We start from the raw sequence: 14,369 nt of genomic DNA on the forward strand, positions 1-14,369 counted from the left end.
TTATCGAATCTTTAACTACGAATATTTTCCAATATAATCAATGTTGTGCTGCGTAATTTTTCTTTTACTGTCACTAAGAAGAGTTAGATATTCAAATTAAAATCAGTTAAAATTTTATTATCAAATTCTTAGAATTTTCATTTTTAATTTCAAACAAAAATTATAAAAAAATAATTTTTATACCGTTCAAGGTACCTGGGATGGAAGGTAGAGCCGGAATGGCAGCGATAGTCGATCCAGACAGCCTTCTGGACTTTAAAGCTCTTGCAGAAGGTTTAGAAAAGGCACTTCCAGCGTACGCGAGACCGATCTTTCTGAGAATTGTGAAAGAGCTGGAAATGACGGGATCATTTAAATTGAAAAAGGTAAACCTTCAAAAGGAGGGTTTCGATCCAAGCAAAGTTCGAGACAAAATGTACTTCTTATCCGGTAACAAAGAGTACGTTGAGATCACGCCGGAACTTTATCAAGAGATCATTTCTGGATCGAAGAAGTTCTAGTCATCACATAAACACCGCGCGTGTAACTCTTAATCATCAAAAATACTTGTAAATGTTAGAGACGAGTATATAAATTTTTTTTACTACATGAACATGACTTTCTGCACGCGTCTTGTAGATACAACGCATAGGACTTCATATAATAATGTCTTACATGTGAGACCATAGAACCATAGACGGAAGTTTTTCGGACTCACAAAGAAAAAGGAAAAAGTTATTTTTACGAGAGCTTAACAAAAAAGAAAAGAAAAAAAAAAAGAAAGGAAGCTTATTGCGTAGCGAGAGAAAATTACATTTCTGTCATCAACGAGACAAATATGGTGACATGTTCCTGTATATTTTATAAATGCTCTTTACATTTTTAATCGAATGAAACGGTCCGTAGTATAAGACAGATTGGCATTGTAGGTAGGATGATAGCAACGAATAAAATCATAAATAACACGTAACACTAATTTTTCATGAAAGATACCTTGTTTACGGTGCACACGAAACTTTCTCAGGTCTGTAGACAATTCAATTTGTGATTATTGAAAATTAAGAACGAAAGAAATTACATATTTCTGCAGTATTTAGTTTAAATATACATAACTTGTCACACACTGTATAACGTTAAAAAATTTATTACATATATCTTTCTCCGATTTGCACTCGTCCCATTTACGTTTTATATCAAATTACTGATAGAATTTAAAGAATGTAAATATGTACCGTGATTAAATATAATACTAAATATAAGCTCAATTTATCATATTAGCTCCATAATCAAGAAATAATAGATGTATATAAATTTGTTAAAAAGAATTAATATTAACATTTACCAAATACAATTTCACTTCCATTTTAAAATGTTTAAAATAATAATTTGTATTTACATATATTTTAGTAGTGCACTGCATTGTCTAAATACTTGATTTTAATAATGGTGCAAATTTAATGACAAAGCAACCATTACATCTAGTAATCTTTATTTCAGTAGAATTTCAGATTTCCATTTGTCCGTATGTAATGGAATGTGATAAAATTTGATACTTAAAATATCATAAATATTCTCATTTAAGTGTTTAAATAATACTCACATTAAAATTTGTATAGACAATTAATAAACTTAAAATATGTACTTTACAAACTTTCGCTTCTTATTTAATATACATAATGTTAAATCTAGGAATTTTGAAATTGTATAGTTTATAAAGATTCTGATTTGAAATTAGAATGCATTAGATATGATTTATTATTGAATGATTATAAATTAAAAACAACACTTAAAATATACTTTATGGAATTAGAAATTTTGTTATTTATCAAACATTATTTTCAACTTGTATATTATTAATCAATATAATATCAATATGGGCTACTGTAAATAAATGATTACACTTTATCTAATGTATAACAATTTGATTTATTCCTTTAGCGTCATAAAATTAACGCATAGCTCCCAAAATTTAAAATAATGTTTCTTTATTAATTTTGAAAGTACAGAAGAATTGCAATACTTTATAATAAATGAAAACGGCGTTGCATCAAAGATCATTGAATTAATCGTATTAATCTAAAACATACAATATTCAAGTCTAAGTACAGTTTTAAATTTACACAATTTTGTAATAAATAAGTAGATAATAAACAAACACCTTCATCCCCTCAAATAATCTGAATATGATAAATAAGTTTATCGCGTACATTTATTTATCTACATGAGGTACAGTATTGTGTCGGTAGCCTCCCCTTAGTTATAAATTTTATTATTGTTAAAATAATTTCATAAGGTTAAAAAAATTAATAACAGGTAAAAGTGACAACCATTCGATAGAATAATAGGTGAGAAACTAAATAAATAATTTGGTTTAGAAGCATTTGACTTCGTGTACTTTAATTATGTCTATAGAAACATCATTGTATTATTTACATACATGAACATAGCACGACTACCATGCTCATATCACAAATAATAATTATGGCAATAAAACCCAGCTTCCTAATTAACGAAGCTAACACAAGTTTGTCCTAGTATTTATAACCGTCCTGCAGCCATGTCTAAAAAATATTACATTCCTTTAAACAATCCTAAGTTGTATACATCATACAACGATGATTTAACCGTTTCGTTCTTGGAACTATCTTAACTTATTTCAACCTATACTGATTTAGTATAGGAGATAGACAAGATGAAGAAATGCATAATACATAATTTTTTGGTACAAAAATATTGTACACTTAAAGTTTATGTGTATCAGGAAATAAAAAACTAAATGTTCAATTTGATAATAAGTGTTTCGTATTACCATATGTTCGTATACAGAAATGCATTTGAATATAATTCTTTTGTATTAAATATTGAAGAATGATTGTGTGTGTTCTAGCATTTGCATACAAAAAGGTGTTTTCTGCTAATTCAATTTTACCACCAATGTATATAATGAATGTTAGAACTCCTCTATATTCAACTTACAAATTTGTCTAAATAACATTTGACTGTGTGAGTACACATTTTACTGCGCGTTTTTGAAGCTCGCTATGATCAATATTTGTAGCTTTCGCCAATAACTTATACACGTATTATAAATATGTTAATTATTTTACAAAATTTATGAAATTTCTAGCTTACAAATCGTTTCTTCCCCTTGTTTCTTCCTTGAGTTTTCATGATCATTTACAATTGATCATTGACACGATCCAATTTTTCGATTTGAACCACGAATACGTGGCTAATTTTATGACATCTCTAGGAAGGAAATTTGTTTCAACTATCAGCTAGGTGGTATAGCTTTGGCAGTTTGTCCAAAACCTAGATTAGGCCGTGTGCCAAACCATGACATTTTCCATTCTAAGGTTTCTTGCAGTAACCGTTCCTCTTCAGGTGAAAAATGTAGAAGTGTGGCAACTGCTCTCGTTAAGTGAAGAGCCTTGAAAAGACAAACGAAAAATTAATAGAAAATAACAGCTTAAATAAATTCCACTATACTATTACTAATGACATAAATAAAACTCACATGTCCTATAAATTTAATTTATGTGTACAAATTTAAATAAATTATTTTAATATTTTTGTTTTGCATAATACGGGAAAATTAATGTATTAAATTTACCTCATATTCTCTACTTGTTAGGAATTTTATGAGAACGTGTTTGAGATATTTGAAGTTAACATCGTCATCTCTCGTATTGTTGTGCCTGGCAGTGACTGTTTTCGACGAACTGGGCTTGAGAATTGCTGCAGAAAGTTCAGCATCACTATCTAAAGACGAAGATGGAACTCTCAACTCTCGTTGAAGAGTCTTCTTCATGTCTGTTAATCGTTGCTGTAAGACTTTGATTGTCTAAAAAAAAAAAAAATACATTTAACAGTTAGAATCATTTAAAAAGTGTTTCAAGTTTTTCATTTCTTTAAATCTTACCTTAGTCTTCTCATTTAATTGCTCTTCTAGGTCAATTAAGCTACTTTTAAGAAGTTTCTCACTTCTCTCCATCTTCTTTCTATTTTGTTCTACTTCTTCCAATTCGAACATTCTTAGCCTTGTTTCTTCTAATGTTGCCATTGCTTGTTCTACTTCTTCGCTTTTACTTTGTAAATTATGCTCTAAAGTTTCTATCCTCTTTCGTAATTCTTTATTTTCGATTTCATGACGTCGATTTTTCTGCTTTACAAGTTCTATATCCTGAGAGACTTGAGCGTTTCTCAATAATGCTGTATCTTTTTCATATCTTTCTTTTTCTAGGCCCACTTTTAATGTTGCTGATGCTGTTCTTTCTGATTCAAGATCTTCACGTAACCGTGCTACTTCTAAGTGTAAGGAAGAGTTGTTCATTCGTTCTCCTTCTAAAGACAAACGAACTTGAGCTAGTTCAGAGGTAGCAGCAGAAAGTCTTGTTGTTCCTTCCTCCAAATTTTCTTTCAGCTGGCTGACTTCCTTTGTTGATGATTTCTGATAAGAAAACAAAGAACAAAATAATGTTATTAGTATTTAATATTGAAGTCATCAAACAAGGCAATTGTATAGATAAATATATAAATATGATGAAATCTGCTCCATTATCCATATCTTTGGAATTTATGGTATAATTGAGGTTCATTAATAAAAAGCTGAAAAAGTTAAATATAATAATATTGAATAGTACTTTATGAAATTAATCATAGTATCTGTAAAATTAACATGGAGTAAAAATGAAAAATATTAAAAAAGGTAACAAATATTTTACATACGTTTTTAAGAATTGTTTAAATTATAGTAAAAATTTGTAAACTAACTTAATAAATAGTTCAAAAATATTTATTACATACTAATTTAATGAATAAATATTGGAAAGATATTTTATGCAAAGCATTGTGAAGCTTGATATAAAAAGATATTCCATTATCAATTTAAGTACAGCCATTGTTTTATTTAATTAACTTTGCATTTGGAATAAATTGTCAAATGATTCTATAATATAAACATAAAATAATGTTTCAAATATGATACAATGAGAGTATTAAATTTATGTGAAGGTAATATATAAAAACTTAGAACATGTATGAAATCATTTTATACAAAACTTGAACCCAGGTATTTCATTTGAGCCATTAATTCCAAAGTTAAAATCTGTAATAAATTTTAATTTGTATATATAAAATTTAATTTGAAAAATATTTTATTACAACTTTTGACTTTCCAACAATGTTCTCAATGCTATTATTAGGAATAACCATTCTATCTTCTATTCTATATAATATACGATACGTTTTCCTTCAATTGAATCCGCCTGGATATGCATTCCTAATATTTACAGCAACGTAAACGTAATTAGACTGTGTCGTTGGTGTAGCAAAATATAACATGATTTGTTAATCCTGTAAAAAAACAATTGTGTACACATTCGTGTCTATAATAATATATAAAAAGCCGTTTGAAAAAGGAGGATATAAAAATGGGTTAAAAACAAGCACAAAAACGAATCCGATAAATGATGTAATTTATTTGTTTTCTTCTTTATTCCACAAATAAAATATACAGAATAACGATTGTACATAAAAATATTATTATATCGATACTACCTAACTTTCATGTACAAAGAAACGCGAAGAGGAAATGTAGGAATTTAAAAAGTTGACCAAACTCATCTTATTTATTATTTGATGCTGATCTCGATAAAGTATAATGTACATTGTAAGTCTCTGCATGCTCGTAAAGATAAATAAAACATTATGAACAAAAGAGTGTGCTGAAAAATATGCGTAAAATAAATGTTTTGTGCGTTAAGCGTCAAGCATCTTAGAGATAACATGCAAATATACATATAAGCGATATGTAGTTTTCATTTACAAATTAACATACGATTTTTCTACGCGTTCGTGTATACGCGCTTCAGTGTTTTACACTCACAGTATAACATTATAAACATTTACAAGTTTATAAAATCATCAACACGTGATTGTTTAAACAGCTCTGATGAACTAAAAAATAAACACATTTTATCATGATCACAGTTAATTAATTCGCAAATAAAATTCACATCTACTTAAGATTGAAATATCAAGTTCTTCTTTTTCATTATACAGATATCAAGTGAAGAATTAATGAACGTGTTTAAAAAAAACTACAATATTGTTTAAATAGAAATCTTCGTAATTTCACACAGGTGATTACATCAATATTGTAATATGATTGAGGCAATACGGAGAAAAATGTTTAAAGAAAAAAAATCATTAAAAAAATATGAAAGACAATTATTTAATGCTGTGATCATTTGAGAATTGTTATTTGATAGATAGGGAATGTTCACTTTTTTGCATTTCAAGATCTAACAGGACATCTTCTTCAAAACAGTCTAGCCCATGCACCACTACATATCGCGGTAACTCACAATTTGTTGTTTAAATTCTTCCACCTCATCATCGACGTTGGCCCGGAGCTCTTTTAGTTCCGTGACCATCTCGTCGATGTCTTCTGCCATGCGCAAAAGCTTGGCGTCTTTCGTCGCCATAACAACATTGTTCACCTCTATTTCAGCTTCTAGCTCCTTGATCCTTTGCTTCAGTTTTTCACCTTCTTCTTCAACTCGTCTTCTTTCTAAACCTTCTTCACCAGCCTGTCTACTAAGTCTTCCAACTTGTGTTTCCAAACTAGATATTTTCCCTGACCAACTAGTCTTTATATCAGACAAATGAAGATGTGCTTCTTCTAACTTTCTTTCTAGTAATGCTCTTTCTCTCATAAGATCAGCTATTCTTTCATCCACTGTCACCTGATCATTAGTCTCTAAAGCAACTCTTTGTTCTAATACAAACACTTTATCCTTTAAGTGACGTACTTCTTCTTCAGTTTGTGCCAGTTGACAGGAAAGCTGAGCTCTCTCTCGTTGAGTAGAATGACGTAATGTCTCCATTTCATCCTAGAAAGGGTGATATTATTACAAGGAATGTTTTTCTTCTTTTATTATTATTACATTTTGCTCTGTAAAGCTTTGTTGCAAACCTTACCAAAGCATTGCTAATACATAAAGGTAAATATAATATTAGAAATAATCCAAACCTTACGAAGCCAAGAATAAGCGAATGAGGATGAATTTGGCGATTAATGACAATAATGTTGAAAGTGAACAAAATGAAAAAAGAAATTTATGAAGCAGAAATAAAGTGTTGGACCAATTTTTTTGTAGAAAACCCAATGACTCTTTCCATTAAAACTGAATATGACAAAACTTAATTTGACAAAAGACATTGTTTTATTATTTAAGATAATTATTCAACGCTGTTACGAGAGTAACAACATTGGAGTGTGAGTACTGCAGTAGAAACAGTTTAAACATTTTGAATGAAATTTTATTATTATAGAATGAAAAAAGTTTTTTTTATTGTTATATCTCTTCCACTAATTAATGCATGCATTTCTCTTATGTTATAAAATTTTGCACCAAGGAGAGAATTACATACAGAGCAACACTGATGTAAGTAAAATCTATAGACGTTATTTATGTCGCAGAATAGCAGCAAAGCTTTGAAGACGTACCTCTAGCATCAGCGGTAGCAGCAGCGAATTAGCGGAAAATACCGCCTACTCTGATCTCCAATGCTCTCGTTTATCAAAGTTTTCCAATCTTCATGCGTATGTTGTTTTCACAAAACTTTCAGTATCACTTAGGTTTTGCTCATGTTCCATAACCAATAAAAGAATATTGTTCTTTCACAATTTGTTCGTACTCGATAAAATGCCTACCCTTCCCCAAACTAAATTTTAATAAAATGGAAGCTAATACTTCCTACTAAATATTGGAAGTGCATTTTCAGAGTACAAGTAAAAGTTATGGAACATATGCTCATTTTTTTCATTTTAATATATATCCAAAATATTCGAAATAATTAAATAATTAGGACTTTTAATTTCAAGTCACATGTTTATCATAGATTGGTATTGTGTGTCAATACAAAAAAATGTGCAGAAAAAAATATGGCCAACCGTGACAAAACAAAAATTTATGTATAAAAAAATAAAAAAATAAAAAAAAATAAAGAAAGGCTTAAAAACAAAAGTAATTTTGAAAAAAAGCGTGCTTATACCTAAAAAATATGTATATGGTTATAAATTTCAAAAGACAATATGATACATAATCAGTATTACAAAGATAAATAACTTCTTGAAAACATTATGATAGATATAACAAAATTTGATTTTCACATGCAGCTCTATGCTTTTTGATTAAAACAATAGTTTGTACTATAAATGAATTTATAACACAATACACAATACAAGAAAACTTAGTTTCTAAAAATTGGTCTGTATTTATGATAAAACAATATTCAATATTTCTTCTTAAATTAAAGTAATCTTACTTGGATACATTATAAATTAATTCATCTAAAGTAGGAAGTAGTTTGCTTTTATTAGAAACAATAACACTTATGACAATAAATTTAAATGAAATATGTATAAGTCTATATATTAACATTTGTCATAAATAATTTTTTCATTTTATCCTGTTATATTACTGCATTAAAAATTTCTGTATACTAAGATTCCTTAATAATATAAATGCTGACATTAAAAATTAATTAATCATAATAGATATTTTAATGGTAATAACATTATACAGTATATTCCTCTTATTTCGTGGAATATATTAATTATGATAGATATAATCAATATAGTAAGTTATACTACTCAAAGAATAATTCACTTTTCCTTAACCCTTTAACGCGCACACTCGAATTAATTCGAGTGGACGTTAATGACAATAATATGCACACTCGAGTTAACTCGAGCAAGCAGCGTCGCATTTTATGTTACCATAATATATATACTTGAATAAACTCGAGCGATGAAAAATAATCTCAAGAAAGTCATTATTATATAAAAAAAAAGAATTATTATTGTAGTATTTGCATAATTTAACCTAATTTTTGTAACAAGAGACTACGCGGTATACTGAATACGAGACAGTAAAGGAAAAAGAAGAAGAAAAGAATCTCGTTACTGTTGTAATTCTTGTAATGTTGGATTATGTGTTGAACCTTGTTTTGAAATTTATCACACAAAAGAAAATTTTTTGATGTTTAAAACTATTATAGTTATTGTGCCTACATTTTACGTACATACAATAAATTGAAGAAGTAAAATTAATGTTTCTGATTAAATATTTAAATTTTGCCCCAATAAGTGTAAGTATTAAACAAAACTATGTTCAAATAAAGATTTCCATAGATAAAAAAAAGCCGACATTTTTTGACGATTTTTTTTTAAAATGCGCGTTAAGGGGTTAAACTATAAATTGTAAAACTCTGCATAATTGTGATATATTTCGTAAATACATAAAGAGTATACCTAAATGTAAATATTATAGAACATATACATGTAAACTAGTATTTATGTATATGTATGTATACATATATATATATTGTATATTGTGTATATATATATATACAAATATATCATATATATCATTTTTTTTAAATCTTCTACATAAAATATCTTCCAGTGCCACATTGTACAAAATTTAAAATAGATTTGAAAATAAAAGATTTATGTAAATATATTTAAATTAAAATTAAAATGTACTCCATGTTTACTTACTCAAATGATGTCAAGCAATTTATATTAACACAATTATGTTAAATAATTATGTTAATATAATTCTGTAGTCATATCTTATTGCATGTGATAATTAAAATTGAACAAAGCAACTAAGATAATGTACTCACCTGTACATTATTCAATTCATCTTCGTATCTCCTAAGACGAGAGACTTCACTTTTTAAACTTTCAATTTCTGTAGTAGCTGCTTTCAAATGGTGTGTTTTCTCTTCTACTTCTTGTTCCTTTGCCAGAAGCTTCATTAAAAAAAAAAGATACACACTATATAATAAATCAATAGGTAATATGAAGCAGTATCAAATTGGCCTTATAAAAAGTAGCAGACCTGCCTGAGATTTTAGTGGCCACCATCACTCTCAAATTAGTTCTCATCTAAGTTGATGCAATGGTAATGGTGGCCACTAAAATCTCCAGCTAGTCTGTTAGTCTGTCATTTTTTATAGAGTTAGTTGGAGAACTTCTTAATACTCCCTTACAATATCTTTTTTAAAAGCATAAAACAATATATAGAAAACATACTAGGTGTTTTATCTTTGCCATTTCTTGAGTTTGAAATCCTTCTAATTGTTCTGCATCTTCTTGAAAACTATATAATTTCTTCTTGTATTCTGAAACATGGTATTATGAACATAAATCTAGAAATGATCTTTTGATTAAAATGTATAATATATAAATAAGTATGATGTTAATATAATAACTAACATTATTTTGTTCTTTTAATTTCTATCACATTATACTTAAAAAACATACCTTCTGCATCTTTAAGATCTAATTCTAATGAATATTTTGCACTTTCTACATTCCTTAATTCTTCTTCTAATTTGCTCTTTTCTTTCTCTTGTTTTTCAACTACTTTTTTCCATTCTTTCTCTGTCTCACAAAGTCTTACTTTCCATTCTTCTTCTTTTTTTTCCAACCGTTTTAGCAATTCTGTTTCTTTTTTAATTAATCTTTTTCGCCATTCATCTTCTCTGTTTTCAAATCTTTTTATATCTTTAGCAGAAAGTTGCATACCGTCGTTTAATTTAAAATCAAAGCTATTATCCTTTTTTAAAGAAGTAGGTGGAGTAGGTGAGGCTATATTTTCTTCACGTGAACCATCTAAAGAAATTTGAGATCCACTAATGCTACTTGTAGATCCCGTCTAAAAAAATACATTTTTTTTTACATGACTACAACAGTAGTCTATATTAATCACTATATTATGAACATAAATTTATAAAAATTCTATTTCAAATATTTGGTATTCTATAAATTGGTCTAAAACACATACTTTTTTAAACTGTACAAAAATAACAAAAGTAAGTATGAAATAGGGCAACTACAGCAAGCTGCATTAATTATGTTAACAGATGCTCTGACAAGTCTTGCAATTATACAAAATCGGATGACACACACATGTAATATTAATGAATCATCTGGCAAACATGTGTAGAAATAATAAGCAATATTTAATTAAAAACACTGTCAGTTCCTTCGGTAATTAACTATAATTTAAAATAACCATAAAAAATTAATGACTGCGTATAAATAAATGTATCCTACGTTGCAAACGCAATATCGCTCTGACACTGATAACAATTGCACACATAGAAACGATATGTTTACCTGAGACATATGCCTTGAGTTAATACTACGCACATTGCCGGCATTTCTAACGACAGTCGACACGTCACTCCCTATTTCCTCTCGTATTTTATTCTTTAGCGTTGCAAACATGGTGTGATAACCTCCAATGGGACGAGCAGAAAATGACAACTAGTACCTGTCAATTGTCAATGTTATGCTGACTCTGTGCCCGTTTACCGGGACAATATTAAAGACAAGGAAGTAAAAATGTATCGTGCCAAAAATTCATTCTTTACTGATACACACCGCAATTCGGTCTTACTGAGTCATGTTTAAATCATTAATATACGTGATTAACAGAAACTTTACACACACTTAACTGCTATATTAAAGGCAGATGCTGCCATACTGTCCAGTCACTTAAGTAGTCATTGGTTTTGAAGTTAAATATATGTATAGGTAGTGTCCTCTATTTCAGAAAATTAACACAACATGTACAGCGCGAAATGCGATTGACCAAATTACAATATTCTATGCGTGGACGAAAGTATTAACAGTGTAAAAGAATATTATCACGTAACATTTAAAAATCGCTCAATACGTTCGAAGTTCAATTAAAAAAGAACGAGAACTACATACTAAATAGACGTAACACTTTTTAACGTTTTGTATGCAGAGATAATTACATAATGTCGTCATCGTTTTACTCAACAGCATTTTACTGTGATTTATTCTTAATATACTTGACAACCAATGAAATTATCGATATGCTAGGAATATTTTGTTCCTCAGATAGAGAAAAAAATTTAACGTTGGTAGAACAGACACAGTAAATAAATGCAGTGTGCATAGCGCGTGCAGCGGAAACATTGGGAGTTAGTGTTTTCAAATTTGACGGTTTGGAGTGCATATGGGTTCCGATTTTTCACATGTTTTTTTGGTAATGCGTGGTGTGAAATTACATAAAAAATGGAGAATTTCATGGATGATACAGTTGCTGCAACAAATTATTTTGATACGTAAGTAAATTTTTGAAATTTCATACATCGTGCTATGTCAGTTTTGTATCTCAAAGCAGAGGGAATTTTTTCATACCAGCGTTGTCCTCTTTTCATTCTTTACTAGTTCGAACGAAATTGTAATCATGCTGTTATTATAATTGTTATATATTTTAAAAGAGAGTATTGTATTCATGTATATTTCTTGAGTACTTTATATAATACGTAACTTTAATAAAACAGTTTATAATAACTTTTAACGTTTTTTAAAAAAGAAATGCGAAAACGACGATGCCTGTTTTTACAATTTATGTGCATCTTGCAATTTACATATATAGGAATATTTTTGGAACTATTAGTATGTTCAATGTGTTGTAAATAGTAGGGAATCTATTTACCGACAATTTCCACGAATCTTTCAATCAATAAACAAATTCCTGTTATATCGTAGTAATTAATTTTTCTCGTTGTGAATTTGTAGATATTTTTTTTTTTTAATTTATGTTCTTTTTCCATACAAGATGTTATACCCCAGAAATTATATATGCATTTATATAAAATTTTTCAAGATTAAATTTTAAGGTTAGAAGTAAATGTTGAAGTATTTAATAATAGTGTAGGTTTAATTGTTGTTATTATTTACTTTAATTGTATATACATTATCGAAATAACTTTAATTGTTAATACTATTAACCATTATGTGGGTTCACTGCATTATATATTGAATATTATTATCTGTGGTTACTATAGCTTTAAAGACTGCCTGCAGTATTATGTTGTAACTTAATATTATTTCATTAGATTCTTATTTTCCGTGACTAAATATTTGAAATACAGTAATAAAGTCAAAATAGTTATAAAAGTCAACTTAAGGTGAACAGAAAGGTGAACAAATGAGTTTTAATTAAAAATTAAAATATTCAAAGATATTTTAGTATTTTATACTTGATATTTAATCAATTACACAGATTTATATAAAGTGGAGTTCCGAAATTGTGACAATATATTATTTTTGACAAATTTTTGAAAGAACAGAATGTTTAAATTATTTAAGATTTATCATCTACTAGTTTAATATTTATAATGCAATGTCTGTTAGATACATTAAATTTAATTTATTTTCTATATTACATTATGATACATATGCAGAGTAGAAAAAAGAATTATTAAAACTACATTGAATTAATCAACTGTGCTTCCTTCATGTCATATATAATAAACATTGAATTCATTCTCTGTTTATTTAAACAATGGCTATCTTACTGTCAGGGTTGGAGGTCACTCTTCACTTTAGTGGTTCTCAAATCTTTTTTATGTTTTTATAAATTATAAATGCAATTTGTCATTTATTTGATAAATAAAGCAAAGAAATGCTAGATTATCAAGCATAGTTATCAAATTTACTTACAATATTCTATTTTTTCTGTAAATAACAAACGTGCACTAAAATTTCAGTTTATATTATTATTTTAATTCCTTGTAATATAAAATTTGTTGTTTCTTTAGTATAAAAACAGTAATACTGGTTTTTCATATTCATTTACCGGTCTTATATTTCGCATTCATTAATTGTACGAAGGAAATTACATTTTTACGAATCATTCGTGCACAGGATGAGTCTTTATCAGGAACGTAGAATCATAAAACGACGAATAGATAAAGTAAGCAATACCTGGTATGCAATCTATAGTTACCTTACACGTCAGAAATTCACGAAATTTTTTCCATTCAGACGATACGCCCTTTAATAGTTTCCTTTTTTATAATGACAGTAGTAATATTCGATTCAGTTTGGTAAAAAGTTTAACGCAGCTAAAGAACTCAATTCCTATTGAATTTATTTAACAGTTAATTTCTCAAGTAAATGAAAATTAATTAATAAATTTAAGTAGTATGGAATATTCTTTATTCGGTGAAAGTACATATGTACGTGCTAAGCTGATTTATGTAAAGTATACTACACAACAGACCTCCGCATAATACGGGGAATACCCAGAGTTACATAGATTATACAAATACGGATTTAGGAACACACATTTATAAAAGATGTAAGGATTTTTATTATACAAAATGTAAACTAAATATATAAAATGTACCAATAAAATATTTGTTGTTTCACTTTAAAATAAACAAATATTAAATTTGAAAATGTTTCGTCGTTATATATTTTTCTTGAAGTAAAAATATCAGTTACTGTCATGAGTCATTAACATTTTATTCTCGTTTATTTT

At 28.1% G+C, this 14,369-nt stretch overlaps 2 protein-coding genes across 2 annotated transcripts in view; one reads left to right on the forward strand and one right to left on the reverse strand.

Annotated features, from left to right (window-relative positions):
- The window catches only part of LOC108574506 (long-chain fatty acid transport protein 4-like), a 10,331-nt gene extending 9,179 nt beyond the window's left edge, over positions 1 to 1,152 (forward strand). The window contains exon 10 of the mRNA XM_017937113.1: positions 184 to 1,152. Within this exon, the coding sequence (XP_017792602.1) occupies positions 184 to 500 (317 nt within the window). The 3' untranslated portion in view covers positions 501 to 1,152. The remainder of the gene's footprint in view (positions 1 to 183) is intronic.
- Positions 1,153 to 3,042: 1,890 nt separating this feature from the next.
- LOC108574508 (golgin subfamily A member 1) lies at positions 3,043 to 11,549 on the reverse strand. The gene is made up of 8 exons (XM_017937114.1): positions 11,180 to 11,549; positions 10,322 to 10,715; positions 10,091 to 10,179; positions 9,679 to 9,807; positions 6,348 to 6,875; positions 3,902 to 4,429; positions 3,593 to 3,823; positions 3,043 to 3,409 (listed from the first exon to the last, which is right to left on the reverse strand). Exons 1-8 carry the CDS (start codon positions 11,288 to 11,290, stop codon positions 3,254 to 3,256), a joined length of 2,166 nt encoding a protein of 721 aa, XP_017792603.1. The 5' UTR covers positions 11,291 to 11,549; the 3' UTR covers positions 3,043 to 3,253.
- Between the last annotated feature and the right edge of the window lie 2,820 nt (positions 11,550 to 14,369).

This window comes from Habropoda laboriosa, unplaced genomic scaffold (assembly GCF_001263275.1).
Source record: "Habropoda laboriosa isolate 0110345459 unplaced genomic scaffold, ASM126327v1 scaffold193, whole genome shotgun sequence".
In the NCBI taxonomy this organism is placed as follows: Eukaryota; Metazoa; Arthropoda; class Insecta; order Hymenoptera; family Apidae; genus Habropoda; species Habropoda laboriosa.

Excerpts from the sequence above, each read along its gene's own strand:
- LOC108574508 (XM_017937114.1), bottom strand. The coding sequence starts at position 11,290 with ATGTTTGCAACGCTAAAGAATAAAATACGAGAGGAAATAGGGAGTGAC. Across the intron at positions 10,716-11,179 it reads ACTCAAGGCATATGTCTCAG|ACGGGATCTACAAGTAGCAT; the intron begins GTAAACATATCG and ends GTATTTTTTTAG. Across the intron at positions 9,808-10,090 it reads TGGCAAAGATAAAACACCTA|CTTCTGGCAAAGGAACAAGA; the intron begins GTATGTTTTCTA and ends TTTTTAATGAAG.